The 25985-nt window shown below is 37.7% G+C and overlaps 1 protein-coding gene across 1 annotated transcript; it reads left to right on the forward strand.

The window, feature by feature from the left end:
- The first annotated feature begins 676 nt into the window (after nt 1–676).
- LOC135703301 (alpha-tocopherol transfer protein-like) lies at nt 677–25911 on the forward strand. Its single transcript, XM_065224484.1, has 4 exons — nt 677–847; nt 16157–16451; nt 24788–24903; nt 25021–25911. Exons 2-4 carry the CDS (start codon nt 16202–16204, stop codon nt 25732–25734), a joined length of 1080 nt encoding a protein of 359 aa, XP_065080556.1. The 5' UTR covers nt 677–847; nt 16157–16201; the 3' UTR covers nt 25735–25911.
- Nucleotides 25912–25985: the final 74 nt, after the last annotated feature.

Genomic DNA, 25985 nt, shown 5'->3' on the forward strand with positions numbered 1-25985 from the left:
ATCATTTATTGGAACACTCTATTGATGCGGGTACAGTTTTGCATTACGTTACACAACAATTCGTTGGAATTAAGATCAGAATATACCAAATTATACATCTTAGAATATTAAAGATATTTACTGAAGAATACAATAACTATGTAGCCTTTGTAAAAAACCCCCTTAGAAATATGCTATAGTCTAGTTCAAAAAGAATAAAATTAAAATTTCACATAAATACAAATCGAAATAAACCGGTTCAGATAATAAAATTGAATTCAAAATCATTAACATGACCTTGAATTCGATTTCCCTGATGAACCATCAATCATCGCTAAGAACCCACAATGTTTAGTTGAAACCAATTTCCTTGCGTAATTCTAATCATTGTATATTCTTATTCTACTCACCAACCGTGTAATAATTAATACACGCTTCTCTTTGGCAGAAACGCACAACCCATCGATCGACGACGATTGAACCACACACGGCACTTGCTGAAGCCGGCATTTCCATTAATTGTGCCATCATCGTCGTCATCATCATCATCATCATCATGCAATACTTGGATTCGCGGACGTGCGCGCGCTAAGCCGTCAAAACAATAATCTTATAATCGCTTCGCGTTTGAGCGCGGCAAAACAGTTGCACTTGGTGCTTTGAACGATTCGGATCGACGACGACGAGGACGGATGTGTCTCGCTCAGGAATACTACCTGTATAGTGCGTTTTTGTTTCTGATAACAGTGCGATCGGTTGTTTTGTTTTGATCACCGCGTTCGTTGTGCTTACACGCGTTTAAATCTCTCTTGGCGGCTTTGTTTTGGATGGTCCATCGAGAAGAGGCCCGGAATAGAGAGACAATCTGGTTAGTGGAATAAATTAAGGCGAGTTCATCTGTGTGCTCGATGAGACTATTGGGTTTGCTTGTGACTTGTGGATGGTTCTGTGGCTTATGGTCAACACGTGAGCGTCGTTTTCTCCCAGTAGAGTTGCACTGATGATCAATGTGATGAGTGCAAAAATAAAAAACCAACGCGACGAAAGCTCATTTCATTGACACTGAGTGTTTAAAGCAAACATTTACAGAACAGTGCTTGATTGCAAACAGTTTTAAGATGCGACAATAGACTTTGTGAACTCAATCATGGTTGAAATGAGCACTTAAGTCAAGCTTCCTGGTAAATGTTGTTAATTCGATGCACGTATCTGTATGTACAAATGGTTTTATCTACCAATTAACGTGTTTTTAGCTAACCGATGACGACGAAGACGACGGTTGCAGAGCTGCACATTGAACTTGAAAGCTGTTTTAACTGTTTGCCAATTTTATGTCTATATTTGTGGGGCTGTAAAATGACAGTAACCAAGGTTCAAGTCGTTTGTGTCGTAAAGTTAAAATGTGGTAGATCATATTTAGGCGGATTTGTCGGCGGAATTGTCCTTGTTGCAGCTGAAGATTCATCTGGATCGTATTGTTTTATCGTTGATGAACATGTATGAAGTCTCATCAACAGTATTTGCTCAGATACAAAGAAAGATCAGCTGAATCACGTTTCTTTGTTCGACCAGCTGGTTCTACGGTCCGTCATTATAAACATTGGCGTAAATTGAATTTAATTCACGCTGCGTCGCGTTGCTGCAGAAAGGAGTGGCAATACAGGTCAGCGACTAACGAATTTGAAGGCGGAGGGAACCGGACCAAGTTTAACACACTTGCCGTGCCGTACCTTCTGTATTTGGATGCAAATACTTGAAATTGTATTTTTTTTTTTAGCATTAGACCGGTTTCTATTTTTTTGAGTGGTTAGGATGTGTTTTTGCTCAAACGGAGAAAGGTAATCACTGTGTGAGATTTTTATGAAACAATAATCAATCAAACTCTCGTCCGGTTTTGGAGCGAAGCTCCACTAAGATTGAAAACTTGATGAAAGAGGTATTTGGCGGAATTTTAACGGTGATGCATTAGTTGAAGTTATTGGTTATTATGGAACTGAAACCCATACTTATAATGATGACAAGGTTTTCAACTAAAATCCTGGCTGCTTTAGTAATCTTATTTTACTAGGTTCAAGATGAAACATGATGCATTAAAGAATGTTAAATAGAATGATATTCAAGATTCAATTGTTATTCACATTTTATAAATAAAAAAAAAACGTTTTTTATTCGGTTGTTTCCAGCTATCGTAAGAAAAGTTGCAAAGGGCATACGACAATGATTTTGCCAGTAGAGACGTCTAGCTATATAATAACTCGGGACTCCGAGTACACCACACAGAAAGTAGATTTTTTCAAGATAGTTATACTGATAGGCGAGTCCTAGTTAACAACAGAAATAGTACTCAATTTAACATACATTTCTTCGCCAAATACTCGAGATATTTTTCTCATACTACCTACGGATGGAAACTCAAGATTCTAATAGACAGTTAAAAAGATGCCTCCTTTACCAAAATTGAACCGGTAGACCATTTCTACCCGTTGTAGCACAGTTGGGCTAGTCTAGGATTTTCAAAATAGAACTGAAATAAGAGCCTCTCGTTTTATTTTTGGTTAGTTATTTATTTTCAAATTAAAATGATACTGAAAATATTTAAAAACCGAATTACATCCTATATATGGGAAATGGATGTAATGTCAGCCTAAATTCCCATAATTTGGGCCCATACACAAATTCAGCAATCGACTAAATTTTCAATAGCGACCAAAAATATCCATTAGTACTGTCCCAATGACGCGTTCATCTAGATAAAATTGATAAATAGCAGATTTTTAGCGATGGGCCTAATCGCAGAACCATAGGCCAACATAAGAGTCATTTTCCCTACAATCAATTCTATTGATTTTCAAAATAAAATGTTTCTGAACATATTTAAAAATCTATTTAATCAAACCTCCTAACACAGTGGTGCTCATCCAATTTCCCGCGGGCCACATGAGGAACGCCGAGTGAATTTGTGCGGCTCATAGAATGCATACAGTCTGTGGAATGCATGAATATTTTATCAAATTAAGATTCTCTTGCATTTCATTCTTTTGGAACTCTTTTTGAAACTACTTCTTTTTCACCCTTAGATTATTTTTAGAATTCCTTATAAATTGTTTCAAAACTTCTCTCGAATTTTTCATCAAATTCCCATTATAACCCCATTTTCTTCAAATTTTACTAAAATCTCGTTATAAATATTTTTAAATCGGTTGAATTCTCCTCAAAACTTTGATGTTGTGAGTTTTAACTTCCATTGAATTTAACTCAAAACTACTGCTAAGTAACCTTTCCTCGACGATGTCGAAAATATTAAATTCTCTTTAACCCTCCGTTACTCGCGCTGTTGTACTTTGTACAACACACATGAGTTTTCCATTGCCATTTTGTTGCTGAGTTACCAATCGATCTGAAACCAACGAGTATTCATCAAAAAACTTGTTTTGATCGAAACAAGCTAAAATTTGATTACAGTAAACACTTAAAAACATGCAGATAATAGGGAATATGTAAATGGAAACCGCGAAAACTGTGACCATACTACGTGGGATTTGACTTAATGGATTACAACATGGAATATATCAAGATTCTGACAAGATAGAAAGTTACTGTCTCTGACAAAGTTGTTCAGGAGATCATAGCCTTGTCGCTGGCGGACAGTAGTTCAGAATGTTCTCACTATGTAGCGCTAGTATACATGTGAAATTCTCGCATGTAATATATCTCGAAATCCTGACCAGATAAAAAGTTACTGTCTTTCACAAAGTTTTTCAGGAGATCAAAACCTATTGCTTGGTGCTGAATAGTTCAGAATTTGATCACCACGCGACGGTAATATACACGTGAAATTATCATATAAAATATCTCGAGTTCCCAACCAGATAGAAAGGTACTGTCTTCGGCATAGTTGTTCAGGATGTCAAGGCTTTTTCGCAGGTGGACAGTAGTTCAGAGTTTTCTCACTTTGCGGCGCTACTATAGATGTGAAACTCTTGCATATAAAATATCTCTAGATCCTGACCAGATAGAAAGTAAATGTATTCGGCAAAGTTTTTTTTCAGGAAGTCAAGATCTTTTTGCTGGGTGACAATAGTTTAGAATTTTCTCACTATGCGGTGCTAGTATATACGTGCCTTTCTCCGATATTAAATAGCTCGAGATCTTGATCAGCTAGAAAGTTGCTGTCTTCGGCAAAGTTGTTTAGGGGGTCAAGACTTTTTAGCTGGTAAACAGTATTTAATAATTTTCTCACCACGTGGCGTTAGTATACATGTACACTTCTCGCATATTCTATGTCTCGAGATCCTGATCAGATAGAAAGTTATTCAGGAGGTCAAGGTCTTTTGGCTGGTGGACAGTAGTTCAGAATTTTCTCACTTCATGATGCTAGTATACATGTGAAATTCTCGCATATAAAATATCTCACGTTCTTGACCAGATAGAAAGTTATTGTCTTGGACAAAGTTGTTCACGAGTTTAAAAGCTAGAGTTTATGAGAAAATTCTAAACTATTGTTCACCAGCCAAAAGACTTTGACCTCCTGAATAACTTTGTTGTAGACAGTAGCTTTATATCTGATTAGGATCTCGAGATATAGCATAAATATGCGTGAAGTGTACATCTATGCCACGTGGTGAGAAAATTCTTAACTACTGTTTACCAACCAAAAATGCTTTGACCTCCTGAACAACTTTGTTGAAGACAGTAAGTTTCTATCTGGTCAGCATCTTGAAACAAACCACATGCGAGAATTTCACGTGTATTCTAGCGCTACGTAGTGAGAAAATTTTGAACTACTGTCCACTAGAGAAATCTATCTGATCAGAATCTCGAGATATTTTACATGCGAGAATTTCGCGTATATACTAGCGCCACGTAGTGTGAAAATTCTGAACTATTGTGCACCAAGCAATAGGCATTGACCTCACGAACAACTTTTTCGAAGACAGTAATTTTCTACCTGTACAGAATGTCGAGCTTAGCATACGCGAGAATTGTACACGTTTACTAGCGCCATGTGGTGAAAAATTTCTAGGCTACTGTCCACCAACGAAAAGGCCTTGACCTTCTGAACAACTTTGTTCACGACAGTAATTTTCTATCTGGTCATGATCTCGAGATATATTACATGCGATAATTTCACATGTATTCTAGCGCTACGTAGTGAGAAAATTCTGAACTACTCTCCACCAGCGAAAAGATTATGATCTCTAGAACAACTTTGCCCAAGACAGTAATTTTCTATCTGGTCAGGATCTCGAGATTTTCCAAGTTGTAACCAATTAAGTCAAATCCGACGTAGTACGGACACCGTTTACGCGGTTTCCATTCACATTTTCTCTATTATCCGCATTTTTGTGGGTTAACTGTGATAAAATTTTAGCTTGTTTAGTTAAAAACAATTTTTTTAATGAATACCCGTTGGTTTCATATCGATTGGTAGCTCGGCTGCAAAATGACAATGAAAAACTCACACTGTTGTACAAAGTACAACGCGCGAGTACTCGTTTTATAATAGTTGGCGCGAGTAACGGAGGGTTAAGATTCTTTCGGAATCGAATTAACTTCAGATACAGATTCCTTTTGTATTCTGATCACAATTCTTTTGAAATTAATGTCAGAATTCCTAAGAAGTATTTGCTAATAATGGGGAGATGTGGTGTTTTTGATATTTTTTTGAAATTATCAACTGAAATCTCTGTGAGTTCTTCTCAAAGATTCTTTGAAATTTTTGAATTGCAATGTAATTCTATTTATAACTATCTTTAAATTTCCAAGCTTTGCTCACAAAGTCTTTCAATTTCTTTTCAGCATTACTTTCTAGTCTCCTCGGTTTTCTTTAAGAATACTTTTCACAATTCCCTAGGAGTTCTCTTCGGAATAATGTTGGATTATGCCAATTCTCATCTAAATTTTTTTTTTATCCTGTGAATTCATCCAAGTTCAAGACAAATCCCAATTTGTTTTCAAGCTCAAGGAAAGGCGTTCAGCATAGCAGCCATCGGATAATGTTCATGATTATGTCGCTCGGAAAACTTCTTAGGTCTCAATGAGGCTTTGGAAATCTTACGAGATATCCAACATCAAAATATTAACTTAATTTTAGAGCTCATAAAATCTGTTACAGTTTCATAGAAACAACATTGTTAATGAACGTGATCTAAACTTTTTTCAAGCTCTAGAAAATTAATTTGTTATTGATGCAATGAATTATAAGCAAAGTCTCCAAATAAAAAATCTTTGAATTGCCCCTTTAGTCAAGGGAGAGGCTGTTGTCACTTTCCTCGGTGCTGAGTGTGGCCCGCACTTTACGTAGAAACCATATGGCCAGCCATATGCCTTCAGCTGAGCACTGCTGTCCTGACAGCATCGATTATGAACCTATTTAATTGCCTCAAATTTGGTTAAAGTCATTTAAAATTACATGGATTTTCTCAAAAGACAACAAACTCTCCAGAACTCGATATTCTTCAACTGAATATTAGCGGTCCTTTAATTTGTTTTCCATTTATCGTACTCCTTGTATGTGGATTAGGTAGAATCAACTTAACAACCCCCTTACTCTCAACAGCTTTTTCGATTCGTATTGAGGTCCCAAACGATTGTTGCAAATTTGAATGAATTTGGTTACGATCTGGATTTATATTTTGTATGGGAAACTTTCCAAAACTGTTCAATTGCTTGTCGAAAATTAAAAAATTGCCTAAGTTTTTCCAAACCTGAGACTAAGATTAAGAAAACTATAATGAACAACTTTGTTTAAGACCGCAAATCGGATGGAAAGTTCCAATAATATAACCGCTTCTTTTGTGTGCGTCTTGCGAATCGTAAAATTAAGTTATTTTTCGATTTACGTCATGCAGTATTAAGTCTGTTTTTCAATTTGTTGGTGTGCAGTTTCGCTATCATGATCACCGTACTGCGTACTGCGTACTACTCAAGCCACGTTTGTGTCATCTAATTGTGAATATTCCCTTGAAATATTGAATTACAATTCTTAGTTATTGTATTGCTTTATAATGCGCATTCTGGAGTGCTGAGCATTGAATTGAATGACTTGTAATCATATTCAAGGTTAATGTATTTGTACAATTTCAATAAGTCAATGCAATAACTGAGACGCGGATAATTTTCCAGATATTTACATACCGGTCTGCTGTATCCGATACATTCAGTGGCATCCACTTTCATTTTCATCTCTCGAAATCTTCTACACAGGCTAGCCCTTTTACAGGCAAACCGTGAATTCCTTTCGATCTTCCACGTCCAAGGTCACAATAGAAACAAGCTCCAATACCTACCGGTTAAACCAGTCGCTAGGCAGCCGGCTTGGGTGCTTTGTGGAAAGCCTAATGCAGAGCAGAGGGCGGTGCAGCGAGATATTGTAGTGGAGTGTAGCTCGTATAGTAATCTCTCCATTTATGCGGTTGGTGATATCGTCCATCTACCGGTATTTATCGACTGTCCTTCAACCAATTGAGCTGATTTTCTGTAGATAACTAGTTTATGATTGACACTACTCACGTACAAAAATCAGCGTAATTGTTTAAAGGACAGTCGAGAAAAAGCGGGGGGTGGCAGTTTCTCTGTGGATTACTGCACTAGCACTCCAACATATACAGCAATCTTCCGAATAGCGCAGTGGGTGGTGCAGTCCATCCACTGCTATTTCTCGGCTGTTCTCTAACCGATTGAGCTACAGTAGCTCCACCGTATATGCGGTTGGTGGTACCGAGAAATAGCGGTAGGTGGACGGTACCACCCACTGCATATATGGAGGGGTTTTTTGCAGTATGTGCCTAGTATATACATGACACTAATCACAAAAATTCAGTTAAATTGACTGAAGGACAGCCGTGAAATAGCGGTGGGTAAACAGCACCACCCACCGCGCTATTCGGGCATCTCCTGTACCTAGTATAACGAAAGCTAGTCGAAAGCGAAAACGAAAATTAATTGCAATTCCACGCTTGCCAAATTATGATACATTAGGATCATGGCATATATAGCTGAATCTCTGGGACTAATCGAAGCTTTAAATTTTGTGTAGACGGGCTAATAAGGCTCAATGGGAAACCAAATTAATCAATTTTCATTTAAAACATGTGCAAAACTCTACTTTATGAAAAACACAGGGCATAAGATTTGAGCAGTGCGCAGAGACGAATCTGTTTAATAAAGTAATCTCTCTCTCCTTTGCACAATGCTCAGAACAGAAAGTATATAACTGTCAAGTTCATGCTTGTTAAAAATTAGTGTTTCTTTTCGATGCCCGATAGAATCTGCGAACCCCGTGGCAATGAAAAAGAAACCGTTAAAACAAAACAAACAGCAACAGTAACGATCCAAATCAGATGCAAAAAAATGCAGCTCACATACGACGCCCGCCGAAGTGGACTCGCCGTTTATTACAGTGCAGCAAAACCTGATGTATATGTACGGATATGCGTGAAAGTTGTGCAATTGTGATGTCACTTTTCGAAGCCGAAAAGCTCAAGCACATCACGTAGTTGTGCTCGTTTTTTTTTTATGCTGCAACTTAATGGAAAGGGTTGAAACGTAGTCGAATGTTTTGGCAAGAGTTGATCCATTGTATCCTATGAACAATTCATAAGTTGAGGTTTTTAGTCTGTTTATAGTAATCATCCGCTTGCTGGGAGGCAAGCTCGTCCTACTTTGAACAACTCATCAGTTTTAGAGATTTTTTTTGTCTTAATTTAAAGCTGTTATTTACCCGTTGAGGTGCTTTAGAGTTGGGAATCGAAGCTCGCGTATGCAAACCAACCACATTAACGGGAAGGGGAGAATGTCCTCTAACGGTTGGTGTTGTTGGTTTGCTTAAGCGAGCTACATTTTGCGCGAAAAGGACGTTACAAGTTTTGTTTATAAAAGCTGATTGGCCTTTTTCAATTGATGGATAAGTTGGAAAATTGAGACGAAGGCGCTTTGACTTTTCCCTGTTTTCACTAAAGCCTAGTAGAGGAAATGGCTCTAATGTTGGCCTATGGATCTAAGATTGGGCCCATCGCTAAAAATCTGCTATTTATCAATTTTATCTAGATGAACGCGTCATTGGGGCGGTATTAATGGATATTTCTGGTCGCTATTGAAAATTTAGTCGATTGCTGAGTTTATGTATGAGCCCAAATTAAGGGCATTTAGGCTGACATTACATCAATTTCCCCTATACAGTTCAAAGCGAAGTGAAATTTGAAGCAAATGAAAAATCACGAAATTTCGCTAGCAAAAAAGGTTGTGAAAAAATGGTTGTGGCACATATTACAATTTCCTCTTTTCGCAGTTCACAGTTCACGAGAAATGAAATCGATCAGTTTACAGCTCCGGTGAAGTGAAAATCTGACAGAAACGTTCTTTTTCGAAACGTTAACTTTTCGCTTAGCTGCTGTTTTTTTTCACGAGCAGTTGCACGCGTGAAAAAAAGTAAACGTAAGCGAAAAAGGTGCGATCCACAAAATTCGATTTCATTCGATAGTATCTGTTTACAGTTCCAAGCGAAGTGAAATTTTGTCAATTACATTTTTCACGCTGGTGAAAAATCAAGTATTTTATATGAGATTTTCACCTCGCTTCGATCTCTACACTGGCCTTAAGAGACGACCTAGCGATCTGTTTTCCATGAAAAAAAAACATAGTTTGACAGCTTTAAGACAACTAGAGTAGGTGTACCAGTTATGTCTATACGTTACTCCAATTATGGCTTATGGAATTCTCATATGGGTCATCCCAGCTCAAGTGGGTACAGAATTTAAAAAAGTTGAGGTCGATGTCACCGATTTGAGCCAAAACGCTTATTTTGGCATTCTGAACAAACCCCTTTTTTGATTTTGATCTAAAGTGCCAAGATCCTACTGGGCTACAACCCTGGATTTTCGGGATTTTTAAAAATATCAGCTTTCAGAACAGATTTCTCCACAACCAAATAAGTTATTCGTGATCTTAGAACGTCAATTTGAAGGATTTTTTTTAAATGTAGATTTTTATAAACGTACAAACATTTTCTTTTTGTTAAAGTTACTACAGTAAACAGGCTGATTACCGACAGGTATTAAAATTGTCAAAAAATGGCCTATTTTCACCATGGGCGGGATTTTTTATTTCCAAATATTTTGGGCTTAAATATTCACCACACTTTGGAAAACTCTTCTACTAGATGTGTTTCCAAGGGCAACTGATTTGGAAAATAGTTTTTGAGATATGACCAGATGAGTGAGAGGTTTGACCTTTTCGGTGGAAAATCAATGCTATTTAATATTTTTTTTATTTTTTCTTGAATTCCTTCACGCCGATGGCTCAATAATATTTCTATGTTATTTTTCACATGTTCTGGCCTAGATTCTCATTATATGAAATCATAACTACCTCATTTATTTACCTCTGTCCATAATTTAATTATGGTACTAAAAGTGAAAAATACGTTCCTATGGGATACAGCCAAAACGTGAAGTACAATGAAATCAGATAGATAAGCAGGTATACAAAATGTCAGTTGTGGATGAAAGCTGCTACTTGAATAATACCCTTATTTGAGTAATTAATCTCACGAGCTAGAATGCTTTTTGTTATTTTGATTATAAAGAAAAATAAACACTGTATCTTTATTTTTCATTTGTTGAAAACACACTTTCCATTTATGAACGTAACTGGCATGTTCTTCTTCCACGCATTTGGAGCTGTGCACAGGAAACAGTTGCAGACTTATAATTATGTCTAAGTATTAGTATAGATGTATAGGCTTGCAAAAACAAAACAAGTAGTAAGTTGTATTTGTGCTCAGAAGACAAAATTTGCCTGGAACATAAGAAGAGGTATATTTTCAACGTTGGGAGCACTTCAACAATTATTTCATCTGAATTTTCTTGTAGCAAACAGATATTTATGTAAAACCGAATCGCAAGTATGTAAAATGAGTACTATCCTCCGAATAGCGCGGCGGGTTATACCTTTTTTTCCATCGCTATTTCTCGGTTGTTCTCTAACTAATCGAATAGATTAATTGTAGATGACTAATTTAGAGTAAGTACTATAGCCCTAGTAAAGAAAATAAATGAATTTGCAAAAAAAAAACAGAAATAACGGTGGGTGGATAAAGATTACAGTAGAAACATGGTACATAATGGTTTACAAACTGATTTTGAACTATGGGTTTGCTGACGATACATGACAGTCACGTTAACAGTCAACTCATGCATTGATTTTGGCATCGAAACCTCCGTGGAAGTGCATTTAGAACACTAAGTTGAGAGCACGCAATAAGCTAATATATGATAAACTTTAAATGCGTAGAAGAAGAACATGACAGTTACGTTCAGGAATGGAAAGTGTGTTTTCAAAAAATGAAAAATAAAGGTTCAACGTTTATTTTTCTTTATAACTATGATAAAAAAAGCATTCTTGCTCGTGAGATTGTATCTAAAAAAAAAAATTAATTACTCAAATAAGGGTATTATCGAAGACTACAAATCAAGAAGACGGGCAACTCTGCCAAAAATCAGAAGACAGTAACGGCAACGCCTCTTCTGAGCAAAAGTGGAACCTATGTATGATGGTGTGTGTTAATTCACGAGTGCATTCACATACATAGGTAGAAATAAATAGCTGTCAATTATTGGTTTTGTTTTGATTGTCGTAAAAAGTGAAAAGTTTCTTTCTTTGCTCTATGCTGACAACGAGTAAAATACCAGCTGAAATTGAGGAGATGCGTTAGTAATTTTTTTTTTGAAAAAAAAAAACTATGGCAATGCTGCCATTCACAATGATGGTGGGACCTTCCTCGATCATTAATTTGCCATCTCAGCATTATCTTTCACTTTTTCTAAGCCCTTTAGTGATGCATTTATGGGCTTTCGTACAAGGGCGTAGCCAGGTTTTGAGCTAGGGAGGGGTTAAAAAAAATTACTATGGAAAATTTGGTAGAATGCCATTTTTCATTTCCCCGAAAGCCTTTGTGTTGCTGATCTTAGGGGTTGGGGCAGTTACTACTGGGTACGCCTATGAATTCGTATGGTACATTAGTAAAATGCAGGCCCGTTCCGCATGGCTTTGGCACCTGGCCACAGTGGGGGAAGTTAAGTTGTGACGCTCGGCAACTTGGCACAGTACTCGCTGACCATTTGAATGTCACTGCCAATACGACACTATTGTTATCATTCTCTGGAATGAAAGTCGATTCCAAGAATTGTTAAAGCATACAGAGAACCACTATCCGGTGGTTTCATGTTCTGACAACATCTAAAATGAAAATATATTCTTTATCAATAGGAACCGTTTGGGATTGTAGTCCTTCAACCTTTCATTTTCATTTTCTCCTACATTAGATCCTGCTACGCCTTCCGTTGGATCGTGATGTAGGTACCGGATTTTTTTCTTTTTTTTCAGCTTCCGAATGATGGTAGTTCACTCCATAGTGGTGGAAGTTGTCAATTCCTTGTAATTGATTGCTTCCAACAGGCAAAATAAACAATATATCGATTTCTCATTCACAACTTAAATTTATTTTCACTAGGTATCGATCCGAGTTTCAATCCTCTACTTGATCCACCATGACAAGTTTTTCGGTTTGGAGTTGGAAAACCACTGGCTTGCTGGATACAAATTGCCGTGAAATTTTGTAGAGCAAAACAAAAACAACAAGGAGTACCGTGTTATGATTATTCGTTTCGGTGACATTAGGTCACACACACAGTCACTGTTTATGATCAATCTCACTAGCACTTGTGCTTCAAAGTTTCACCTTTGATTGACAGAGGCGCTGTTATCAGTGACGTTTGACATTTGTATGGAAGAAGGGAACAGTTGCCAGTCTTCTTGTTTTGTAGTCTTCGGTATTATTCAAGTAACAGCTGTTTTCCACAACTGAAATTTTGTATACCTGCTAATCTATCTGATTTCATCGTACTTCTAAAGCACGTTTTAACTGCATCCCATAGGAACGTATTTTCACTTTTAGGACCATAATTAAATTAAGGACAGAAGTAAATAAATTAGGTAGTTATGATTTCATATAATGAGAATCCAGAACAGAACATGTGAAAAATAACATTAAAATATTATTGTGCCATCAGCGGGAAGGAATTCAAGAAAAAAATATAAAATATATTAAATAGCATTATTTTTCACCAGAAAAACTCAAAACTATCTCTCACTCATCTGGTCATATCTCAAAAACTATTTTCAAAGTGTGGTGGAAATTTGAGCCCAAAATATTGAGAAATAAAAAATCCCGCCCATGGTGAAAATAGACCATTTTTGACAATTTTAATACCTGCCGGTAATCAGCCTGTTTACTGTAGTTACTATAAAAAAAAACAAAATGTGAGTACACCAATAATAATTAACCTTAAAAAACCTTCAAATTGACGTTCTAAGATCACGAATAGCTTATCTAGTTGTGGAGAAATCTGTTCTGAAAGTTGATATTTTTAAAAATCTCGAAAATCCAGGATTGTAGCCCAGAAGGATCTAAGCACTTAGAGCAAAATCAATAAAGGCATTTGTTCAGAATGCGAAAATAAGTGTTTTGGCCATGTTTGTCTCAAATAGGTGATATCGACCACAGGTGGTGTACCCACTTGAGCTGGAATAACCCATATGCCATAATTAAAACACACCATAATAGGAACGAACATTAGTTCCATAACTGCCATAACTGGAACATCTACCCTGCTTAATGGTAGATGGTAAATGATATAAAGTTGGAATCGTTAATGTGAACAGTCCTCTTTGTTCGTCAACGTGAACTGTTCTCTAGGTTCTCAACTGATGGGATAACAATTCAAAAACTGTTGTCGATTACGACCTTCTTTTAAAATATTAAATAGAATGGTAAACTGCAAAAAAAAAACAAAAAACTGAAAAGCAAGTTAAATAGTAAAGAACGGCAAAATTGCGCTAAAACATCAAGTCAGTCAAAAAAATAGTCCTAACAATGAGAAAATGATAACTACTTCAAACGTCAAAACCTAAAAAATAGACCTCATAATCGTGAAACTTGCCTATGATTCCCAAAATGGCGTTAAAACGCAAAATAGCTCAAAAAATGCCAGAATGCCTTAACTCTCTACTGTCCATTTTTTTTTCAATACTTCATGCATTCTTTCGAAAAAATACCATGGTAATATAACAAAATGATTTTTTTTTATCTAGATCAATTTGACGGGACCAGCCATGTAGAATAATACGCTACAAGGGCTAGGGGGTGGGGGAGGGGAGCAAAGATGGTGCTTCATGAAAAGGTAAATAAACGTTAAATGTATGTTTACATTGTATAAAGCACCAACTTTGGACCCCTTCCCCTTGCTACGTCATTTATGTATCTTCCCAAAGCAGATTTTGCATGTTTGTTTTAATTTTTCTCACAATACACACATTTTTACCAAACTAAGCCAGCTGAAACTAGAATTTTTGAACATATTCTTGCCCATATTTCAAAAAAATCTGTTCAGTCTAAATGTCATTATGATGGAATTTTCTTTTTGAAGCTTTGAGCATTTTTCATTATTTTATAATGGAATATTTTTTTTTTCAGAATATCATAGAAAATATTTTGACGTAGGACGACGTCTGTGATTTATATATGGGGGTACAAATGGAACATGTTACAAAATTATGAAAGATTTTGTACGTTCATAACTCAATTTCAATAATTTTATCACCAATTGATCAGAAATATTTCTATTTCTATATTTCTTATTTCTTTCTAAACTTAAGACTATATAATTTTTCAAAATGCCACTATTTAAAATTGCACGCATGTGTTGCTATGATAATTACGCAACTGTTGCTGTGAAAAGTAATTTAGTTTGTGTGGGCGTGTCTTGAATTCCTAAAAATCATCGAGAGAAGTCATTGCTTACAAAAGCTGTTAGCCTAATTCCAGCTCTATCTAGATATGTTTAAATCTGACATACCATGCTCTTGAAGGCATTATTGGGGGTGCAATTTCAAAAACCAAAGTCGTTCACGGCATGAAAGTGGACTGATTTTGATCCAGAGATCATGGATATTAATTCTTAATACGTATATGGATAAGAATTTTTCCACGAATCTTTTAAAATTAAAACTTTATCATTTTTCAAAATGTCACTTTTAAAAATTGCACGAATGTGCATTTGTTGCTATGATAATTAAAATTATCACCGACTGCCTGCGAAAAGCGATTTCCCTAACACAGATTTCAAAGTGGAATTCCATCCGGTCTCACCCAACAGTGTTTATTAAATCACCGCGTGGTGCGTGGTGGTGTACCTAGTACACAACGAAAGGCTTCCTGCAAGCAGCGCGCTGCAGCCACATGAGCATCCATAGAAGGAGGAAGAAGCCGCACCGTTATTGATCGGAATCAGTAGCTCTTCGTGAGTCACTGTGGACCATCTATGTCAAGCGCGTCATACTAAAGAGTATAAACAGAGAGAACCCCGCTCAAATTCCTATTCCTACATAAAACTTAGTCCTACGTCACTATTTACAACCCCATAAGACTGTCCATTGTAGTTTTTCTCAACATAACTTTACAGAATGATTTTGTAACCGATTTATTCCAAATATTCCTGTAAATGATATGTAGATAAATAGATGTCTAGATTTATGTGATTAACCTGAGGAATCCCGTGACCCATAGAGCAAGGTAAGTCTTTGCCATTGACGAACAAATGAGTGGCGAAGGTATTTATCAGTGGTATTATCAGAAATATTGCGTTTATTCTTTCAATGAAAATTCTTAATTTCAGTATTACTTCAAAACATTGTTCTTCTGAAGCAACGAAAACAAAAGTGAAATTAAGTTGCTGATGGAAAACAAACTGTAACTTTAGTGCTATTGCTGAGCAGATATTTTATCCTGAAGACACTTTATATATTTATCAAAGAAAGTGATTCATTTGTTAAAATTTGTAAAACGCACGAGTAACAAATTGTCAACCTTGACACATACGTTATTTGGTAAGCCATTGAAAAATACAAGCTACAAAAAATGCCATTGAAATCCAAAAAGTCTAACACCTCTTTGTTCGAAGAGACACCACACATGCAAACAAGTAATTCATTTGCATAAGAAATCTCCACAGCGACCAAGTTTCACCCAAGCACGCGATTGCATCCACTAAACAGCAATATAAATCAAAATCTCTAATCGACCTTCTCCTTCTTCTTCATCCTCTTTGGCCACCAATAGAACCTTGTGTGTTAGCCCACGTGGTAGATAAGTTCCACCGTCACCATGCCGGAGATCGAAGTACTACAACCTTCATCACCCAAATTGCAACCCGCACCGGTAGCAGTGGTACCAGTTGTCAAAATGGTCAACAGCACCGGCAGCAGCACCAGCAGCGCTACCAACAACAATAACAATAACATAGCCGTAGATCGTAAGCCGGCAGCGGAAGTAGTGTCGAGAAAACCACCGGCGCTGTTTGCCGATGATGAGAAGAAATCCAGCAAAATCCAAGAACTGCGGACTCTAATCGAAAGTAAGTTTCAGGTATGGGACTTTCAAATTAGTTTTTTTTCCTTTGGTCGGTTATGCTTGTTCATCGTTTACCTTGTTTGATTAGTTTCTATGAAACAACGGGCTGCGGCTGATGAGTGGTATGGTCGAAGCCGGCGCCACCGAAGCGATCACGCTTTCCGCGCACACCGCTTACTAGTTGGTTTAATTGAAATTGAAATCGAAAATAACCGTCTATCAAAGCCGTATCAGATCGATAAAGGAAGATAGGGTAGCGTGTTGAATAGGCAAATATTGGCGACCTTGCTCGTGTTCTTCTATTGCCATGGCCAAGCGATGTTTGCTAGAATGGTGTTTGAACTCGAGGTCTCCTGCATACGACATTGGTTGATCGTTTTCGTTGCATGGAATGTCTTGAAAAATGTTGCAACGATGCATGGTGGCTTGGGCGTTGATGTGAGGCAATTTCACATGTCCAACGTTAGGGGTCAGTTGCATGATTAATTTTGATTTTAATTTTTTACATCAACGATATCAAATATTTTTATCATATCTCAAAACGGTAAGAGACACCACTCAGAATTTTTCACCAGTGAAATATAAAAAGTTTTCAAATCATTTGAACAATTTCCATTACCTTGACCATGGTGATTTCACTTGAAATTTTGCTACATTGTGAAAATGCTGAAATCCTGATTAATCCACCTACCGCTGGCATGTGTCTTTCTCGTATAAATTTTTGTCATATTCTGGTCACTATCGAAGGGGCATCCGGAACATATCTGAGTGTTGCCAATGTTATCCACTCAATATTATATCCATAGGCACTATCCGAACGGGAGAGATTTGTGTACATTCGAGATTTACTGTTTATGGACGATTTTGATGCTGGTAAACTAAGCTTTCTTGTATTGTCTATTTCATAATAGAATATTCTAAATAAAGGAAGCTTGTTAACTTTACAGTAAATAGTGTCTTGACTGTTTAAATGCAGAGCCACCCGTGCTCATATCCATAAAAAACGCACTAAATCCGCGTTGCGATCGATGACAGGAAATGTCAAATAAACAAGTTTCAATGTTAGAACGCAAGATGATAACGAATACGTAATCTCATGACTCTGCATTGATCGACTTCTATTCTCAGACTAAAATAAATGACCATGAGCAAAAACTGTACTTTGACATTCTCTCTCTCTCCCAGCGATCGAATTTTGCGTCAAATGTGTGTTATTGCTTTAACGAATCTTCTCTTGGATGACCCTCTACGGTTGATCGATTGCAGCCCGAACGATGACACGGGGGTTCTCGCTCACGGTTGATTTTGTTCCGTTCTGAGTGTCTACCTACCCTCTTCTTGAGGAACGTGTTTTGAATTCATAACACTATTCAAAAACCTGTCTAGAATACCAGCCAGTCGGTGGTATAGAATGCGACGGACGTGATCGGAAGCAATCAGCATCATCACTGATCATCATCATTTGAACCTCCACTGAATGATGTTGATGTTGATCGCGACGCCCGTCCATCACAAAGCTATGCGATCTTGGTACAGTTTATGAGCGAATTCGGTAAAGGAGGGGCAATAGACAAACCAGAGCCGTCCTCGGTTGGATAAAACTGATTGTCGGTACGTGTCACGGGTGGTGGTTTCTTATCCATTACAGCGCCGTCGTCGTCGTCGTCGTTGTTGTTTTTGATTCTTTCTTAAACTGGCATGTGGTAGGTACCTATAGATAACTCATTGTAGTATTGCTTCGTCAGTCACGTGAGCTTTCGATTTGCGGTTTGCGCGCAGCACTTAATTCTTCCGGTATGCGATGTGGTGAATATGAAACCATTGCTTTTTTTAATTTGTAAATTAGTGATGATCGTATGCCAGTGGCGGAATTGATTGTATCGATTAAAAAAATTAAATGCAGAATGTGGGAAGAAGATGTGCGTTGTTTTTTATGTGGTGGAAACAAAAAATTGTATGCAAGTAGATAGTTTACAGCAGTCAGTGGAAGTATTAAATAAATTTATAATTATGAAGCTATTTGTTTGTAGCTAGTTGATAAATGAGTCAATTGGTTAAACTATTTTTCTGTGATATTTGCGAGTCATTCGTAGCGATCCGTTAATCTACTGGTGGAGGGGTACATTCCACCAGATCAAGTCCGAGACAATGAACTCATCGATACTCACTGTCGGTCAGTTTTTACAGTTACCGAAAGTGCCACTCCAGTTGATGAGATATTTATTTTGGGTGACTTCAATCTGACAGGCGTTTCGTGGAGTCCATCTCATAGCGGATTCTTGTATCCAGATCATAGCTCTACATTTCCCGCAGGAGCTATAAGTCTTCTCGAAAACTACAATGCAGCAACGTTTTCTCAAATCAACCATATAGTTAACGAAAATAATCGTAGTTTGGACCTCTAATTCGTGAGCTCTCAGGGCAGGGCTTCATTAATTTCTTCGGCTACTTGTGCACTAACTAAGCTAGTTCCGCATCACCCTCCTCTAATTGTCACTGTTTAGGACAAACCCGTGTGTGATTTCGACGATTATCCTGCTGCGATAACTGTTGCATCATAGATGTATTTTCTAGCATGGTATAAGAGAACATCGTTGATCTTGATGACGTTGAGGCTGCTGCACAAACCTTTTGACATGTCTTGGCATATGTCATTGACCGACACGTCCCGCTCACCACAAAGTTTCTCACCCTCCATGGCAGACGAGAGAGTTGAGTAAGTTAAAGTCAATCAAGAGAGCATTATCGAGAAGATTTACAAAGTATCGCACGCTTCCTCTGAAACTTCATTATGTGAGGCTGAATCACATGTATAAGCCAGAGACGATGTTTTATAAGAGACGCGCGAGGATAATAAAATTTTATCTGGTTGCACGGCCAACAAAGTTATTTTGTCTGCAAGGTTTGGCAACCCGCAATTTTGTGCTTACTTCGAGTGACTTTAAATTGTAGTATCGTTGAATACCGAAGTATTCGAATAATCAATTTTTGACAACACTGAGTGAAACCAAATATACTACATTGGAGGGGATATTTTACAGAGCGTTGCGCAAAACTATGCAATCTGCGATTCATGCTTCGAAATCTCGATTTTTTTTGAATGGGCATTAGAGTGATGCAAAATTTGAAATTTTCGCTCCACAATACTTAAATGATTCCAAATCGGATCCTGACTAACCTCTCCAAATTTGAACCCATTTGGTGAGAAACTGAGATGGCACAAACCATTTGAAGTTTGTATGGGAATTACTATGGTAAAACCAAGATTTTTGTTCATGTCTATCTAATAATTCACCATATCGGTCTGCTTCAAAGCTTTCAACTTTACTTGTAGGAAATTTTACCAGCTACAACTTTGCTGAAAACCACTTTTTGATTAAATGCAAGGGTTGAAAGTTATCAATGGTTCAATGCGCTGATGTCTTATGATCATGCTCACTCAACTGCTCAGCAGGCAACATTGGTGTTTCTGGGGCGTTGAATAGGACACAAAAATCATGGCTACTATGTCGCACTGCAAAATAAAGTGTTGCTTACAGAGCAGCTGCTTGATCATGTCATAAGTTTACCAATCTCTTAAATAATTAATAACTTTTTCCTGTCTCGTTTTACATAGAAACGATCTTCAGCAAAGTTGTAGCTGAGAAAATTTTATATAAGAATGGCTATCAAACTTTTTCGCAGTTCAATATGGAAATAGACTAGAAGGCAATGAACAAAAATTTGAGATTTCCCATAGTAATTTACATGTAAACTTCAAATGACTTGTGCGAAGTCTGTTTCTAACTAAATGAGTTGTAACTTTGGGAGGCTAATCAGGACCCGAATTGAAACCATTTAAGCACTGTGGAGCGAAAAAGTCAAATTTTGCATCAGTCTAATGGGCATATCTGCTTTTGAAAACAATGCATTTGCTAACGCATACTAACACTACCGTGGGTGAGTTACCAGTTACGCCAAACCGATGATCAAATGCATTGTTTACAAAAACAGAAAGTAATAGAGAAATCCCACAGATAGAGACATTTTTCCCCAAATTCACTATCTTGACAGATTACACAGGAAACTCCTTGAATAAAGGTTACAGGGCCTGTGTATATGTTTTGCGTTGCACTGGAGCGCATATTTCGTGAGAACATAACGAGAATACAGCTAGTGAATAACAATAATATTCCAGCCCGGTTAGCTACCTTGATGATGCTATGTATAACTAGATGATAAGTTCAAAATGCTCTGACTTTGTATTCATTAGCCATCTTCTTCACTTCTTCACTTCACCACTGCGACCAGTAATTTGATCTATTGTAGTATATTCCGTGTCCTTAGTTTAGTGCATGTCGTATTACTCCATCACTATTGAAAAATTATGAGGTATTCGATTTTTTTTAGAGTTCTCATTCTTGCATTTATCGCAAGGATCCGACCCTAATTTTATTTTTGGCTTTAAATGATCTTTATTTCTTGTGTTTGTGTGGTTTACATGTATGAATTTTTCAAGTGACACAGATGCGCGATTTTAATTATTATTTAAAGTTCCTAGTCCTATCCGGCCTGTTTTAGAGAATGACCACCTTGGCGGGATTGGTTTGTTTTAAATTGAAAAAGAAAACTACTTATAACTACTATTTACAACTACAACTAACCTACAACTACTATGTACACCTAATCTACAAATTGCTTATCAAAGCATGTTCTGATAAAATACATTTTTGTGCAAATTTAGTGTTAATGTCGTTAATTCTCGAAATTTATTTTGGCAATGCCTGCCTCTTCGTGTGAATTTGTTATTCTAGTGTCGAAAGGACGATCAAGTACCATACTCAGCACTCTATTCTGACCATCCTGTGAGTCGGTGCACATGATTCCCACACCGGAGCTGCGTAGAGGATCGCAGGTGCTATGATTTGTTTGAAGACAGCCAGTTTGTTTACCCTTGAGAGGCAGGATTTGCGGCAAATCAGCGGATACAGACACCTAACCAAGGCAGAACACTTGACTACAGTTTTCTCTACATGCGAACGGAAGAGGAGCTTTTCATCGAACAACATCCCGAGTTAGTTTACTTCGGCAGACCACTCAACCCTTGTGCCATCCATGGTTACAGTACAAGAGGGAGCCGGTTTTAGTTTTGGCGATTGCCGATGGAGGAACATGATCGCTTGTGTTTTAGAGGGATTGATTTTAGTTTTCCACGTGGTGGCATAATCAGCAAAGGCGTTGAGGCATCGTTGAAGTTTGTTCGTTATTTCGCGAGGCATCCTTCCTTTGACGGCTATTGCGGTATCATCTGCGAACAGGAAAAACACGCAACCGTCACCGAGGGGAGGAATGTCGGAAGTGTAAATCCTGTAGCAAGGGGCCCAGCTGACTGCCTTGCGGGACTCCTGCTGGGATGGAAAACGTGTCTGAAAGACAACCATTCAACGATACCTTAAACGACCTTTGCTGGAGGTAGTTACGAGTGATTTTAACCAGATGTAATGGGAAGTTGAAGTTACAAAGCTTGTACACAAGTACGTCATGCTAAACATTGTCAAACGCCTTTTCAACGTCTAACAAGGCCATGGCTGTGGACTTGGATACAGCTTTGTTACTTCGGATGTTATTCATCACTCGTACTAGCTGGTGAGTGCCCCTTTCTGAATCCAAACTGTTCCGGAAGGAGAATGCTATTTTCCTCGACAAACTTGAGCAAACGATTGAGAATGAGTTTCTCGAACAATTTGCTCAGCGCTGAAAGGAGGCTGATTGGTCTGTAGCTTGAAGGCAATGTCGGATCCTTACCGGCTCTAATTGAAAGGTCCCGCTATTTATACCCTTCGGAGTGTTGAAACACCCTCCAAAGGCGCGCCCCTTTGTCAGTCAAAATTGGATTCCTTAGCAACAAAATTAAGGAATGACACCGATAATGACCATGCATCAGAACCCTAGTCTTAACCACTTCAAACTAGGGAACAACGAATACAAGATTATGAATCACATAGATGAAGAATAACTAACTAATTTTTCCTTGTTTCAAGATCATTCTCGGCGAGCAAAGCCGAGTCTTTTGTCACTATCAACAAGGCATAAAAATTATCAAGGACTAAGATGTGTTCCTTTGATTACTGAAAAATCCTGTTCTCCTCGTTTGAAGTAGTCAGGACTAGGAATCGGTGGTAGATCTTACATCCCGTAACGTACCACGAAAAGGTGATTTACCCACGTTACGGGGCATTCATCAGCCATACAAATCCAGTGATTAAAAACTTGACAGCGGCTTTGTATTTTTTTAATATTTGCCTTTCGACATTGATTTTAATATAAAAAAAGAATCGCAAAAGATTTTAATTGTGTTTTATTTGTATTCCAAAAGTCAAAGAGCATCCAACTGCACTTTTCATACGCAAACTTAATTACAATTATTTAAATCTCAAAAATTAAATTTCAACCGCCATCTCAATACTCGTCACGATTTCCTCGTAAAGCGCTCGTATTTATTTACATTGCTCGATTGGAACCGTGTTTGACGGTTCGATTGGAACTTTTGGCTTCAGTCTTCGCGCGTCTCTTATTAAACATCATCTCTGGTACCAGCGAGTCAGTCGTGAATGCAGTGGAGCATTTCCACGCCAAATGTCGAATGGGTCAGACACGACCAACTCCGATTTGCCTGACACTTTGCACAATTCTATACAGAGCTGGAAAAATGGCCTATCTGCTTTGATCGATTCTCTTCATCGACTTTCTCTTTCGTTAATAACTCAGCTGTAACAACATTCCCTGCTGTATTTGACGCTTTGGACCATGGATTAAAACCTCCTTTATCATGCTATGTGGCAAAAATAGTACGAAAACTGGCCCTTTTTCCAGCTCTGTATAGAATTGTTTGTTATGGGCAATCATTCTCACATTTGTTATAATTCGACCATCTTGAATCTTGCGAAAAGTTTCAAAATGGCGTATCGATATTTTTCAATAAACCATAGCGCAAAAACGTCACTTCTAATCAAAATGACAACGTGAAGAAAAAAATAAAATCATTTTAGGAAAAATATACAAGGTTAAATTTGTATAGTTATATTAGTTTTTGTGAGTGGCTTACAAAAATTGATCATGATTTGCGATTCATATATTTTTCAATTCTAGAATATTCAAGACCTTCTGATGTTTAGAATCTTTAAAATTTATTTAAATTCTTAGCCTTGGTACAACTGTGGAGATCTTATACCCAAGAAAGTTTAAGTTTTCTTTATATCCTTGACCTCTTAGATCCCCTCGGGTTATGTCTTTGATAAACTCACTGCATGCTGAATTTACATAAACAAGTTTGGAGTTGCAAAGCGTAAAGGGGAGGTGTATCAGTTATAGCCATACGCTCATAAGGTGTGTTCCAATTATAGCCTATAGAATTCCCATAGGCCATAATTGGAACACACCATAAAAGGAACGTATAGCCATAACCTTATAAAAAAAGAGAAAACTAGCATGAGCTTTTATACCTAACGTATAGTAAACTGAATGGGAAACACCCCATCGTAGGCGACTCTGCCGATGCCTGATACTAGTGCTTAAGATATTGAGTTCAAATCTTATCTCCACACCAATTTTAAATAACCTTAAAAATGTTGAATTGATTAAAATTTTCTCCCACTGTATGCCAGTAGAAAATCGATTATCACTGTTCGAGTTCAGTTGTCAATCACGTTTCTGTAAACAAGTGCTGGCTGTAGGATGGATGTCGCTCTCTAATTTATTACTTCCAAGCATTGGTGAGTAAGAAAATTTCATCCTACAGCCATCGGTCCATTTCGGCAGATTCAAGATCAACAAAACCAAACCAAAAAACCAGAACTAATCTACCATCCGCGCATACCAACACTACACCACCAAGCGGTAGGTTATCCTGTTTTCAAAATCCTTGACTTTTCGTGCCAGCTAAACTTCCGCTATCATCATTATAACTAGTCCATACCGGCACGGGAGCCGTTAAATGGATTGCACCGTCGTTAATTTGACGACGATCGCGACAGAAATTAAGCCATTCAAAAGTGCTGCCGCATGCAAGTTTCAGCTTATGAATAACAAAGAAATATTAGACTGCCCAAGTATGGGGCAGAATTATGATTGATACTCGTGCGTTGAAACATAAGTAGATGATCGTGCGAATTAAGTCGCCAACCATATCGAAATTGAATACCTTCCTCTTTGGTTTTTATTGGGCAGTGACTCGTGCAGCTATGTATATCGAATTGTGCAACGCAAGAGTAGAACACTTTTACGACAAAGTTGAATGACTGTGCTGCACTCTAATTAAATGTGCATTGTTAATCACTACTAATTGGTTCCACTATTCCCCAGATTGTGACGATTTCGTACGCCGGAGCGATGATCTGTTTCTAACTCGATTTTTGTACTGCTGTGACTGGAACGTCGAACAAGCGTACCAACGAATGTTCAAGCTGTTCAAACTCAAGGTGAGTGCAATTTGATAGAATAGGCGGTTCACTGAACGGTTCGTTGAATATTCATCACGTAGGAGTGGGTTCACTGCTGTTCTCTTTTAAAACACTTAAATTTTCCATCCATTCCAGTACGATCATCCAGATTGGTTCATCGATAAGCAGCTCGGTCAGTATAAGGATTTGCTGAATCGAAATGTCAAATTTGTCCTTGACAAGCGGGACAAAAATGGTCGACGGATATTCGTTAGCAAGATGGGTAATATGGACATCAACACCATCTCGGCTACTGACCTTGCCCATCTGGACGAGCTGTGGTGCGAGTTTATGCTGAACGACTTGGAAACTCAGGAAAAGGGTATCTCCTGTCTAATTGATATGAGTGGTTATTCGATTAAGAGTATGCGGTACCTGACGCCCACGAACATAAGAATTGGAACGCAAAAGGCAGACCTCATGCCGGTGAAACATATGGAGTTTCATGTTGTGAATTCGTCGGTATTCTTGAATGCAGCCGTCGCAATTCTGTATCCGATGTTGAGCAAGCAGATCAAGGATTCGGTACATTTTCACTACTCAAACTGGGACTCGCTGCACGATCATCTGGGAAAGGAAGCACTCCCAGCGGAATACGGGGGAACTAATGGAGATAAGTTCGACTTTGATCTGTTGTATAAGCAGTTGTTGGACTTAGAACACCACTATGACAATTTGGTTCGATTTGGATATGAACTAAAGCCGCATGTAGATCGGAGCAAGTATGCAAAGTTCTTTCAAAGCGTGGAAAAAACGAAGAGCAGTAAGCGAAAGCACAAAAACAAGAAGGACGAAAATGTAGAACAGTGACAGTTTAGTGTGATTAATTAGATTGTTAAACTGTAATACTATTTTTGTGTGATAAGTGAAATCTATATTATTTACATATTGATTGGTTAAGTTAGTGGAGTTGCACTACAAATCGATAATCCTGTGGAAAGGACATCTAGGGAACGTGTGAGTTAAACGCTCTCGGTAAAGCAAGTGGATATGTTACAAATAAATAACGTTCATTTTATACACCTAACTGTTTGGTCATTTGAGTTGAATGATATCAACAA

This window comes from Ochlerotatus camptorhynchus, unplaced genomic scaffold (assembly GCF_037179485.1).
Source record: "Ochlerotatus camptorhynchus isolate MF236.1 unplaced genomic scaffold, CSIRO-AGI_Acam_v1.1 ptg000211l, whole genome shotgun sequence".
Lineage (NCBI taxonomy): Eukaryota > Metazoa > Arthropoda > Insecta > Diptera > Culicidae > Ochlerotatus > Ochlerotatus camptorhynchus.

Bases quoted from the DNA above. Each gene is read 5' to 3' on its own strand.
- LOC135703301 (XM_065224484.1), top strand. From the start codon at position 16,202: ATGCCGGAGATCGAAGTACTACAACCTTCATCACCCAAATTGCAACCC. The intron at 16,452-24,787 runs GTAAGTTTCAGG...ACTATTCCCCAG, and splicing joins ACTGCGGACTCTAATCGAAA to ATTGTGACGATTTCGTACGC. The intron at 24,904-25,020 runs GTGAGTGCAATT...CATCCATTCCAG, and splicing joins TCAAGCTGTTCAAACTCAAG to TACGATCATCCAGATTGGTT.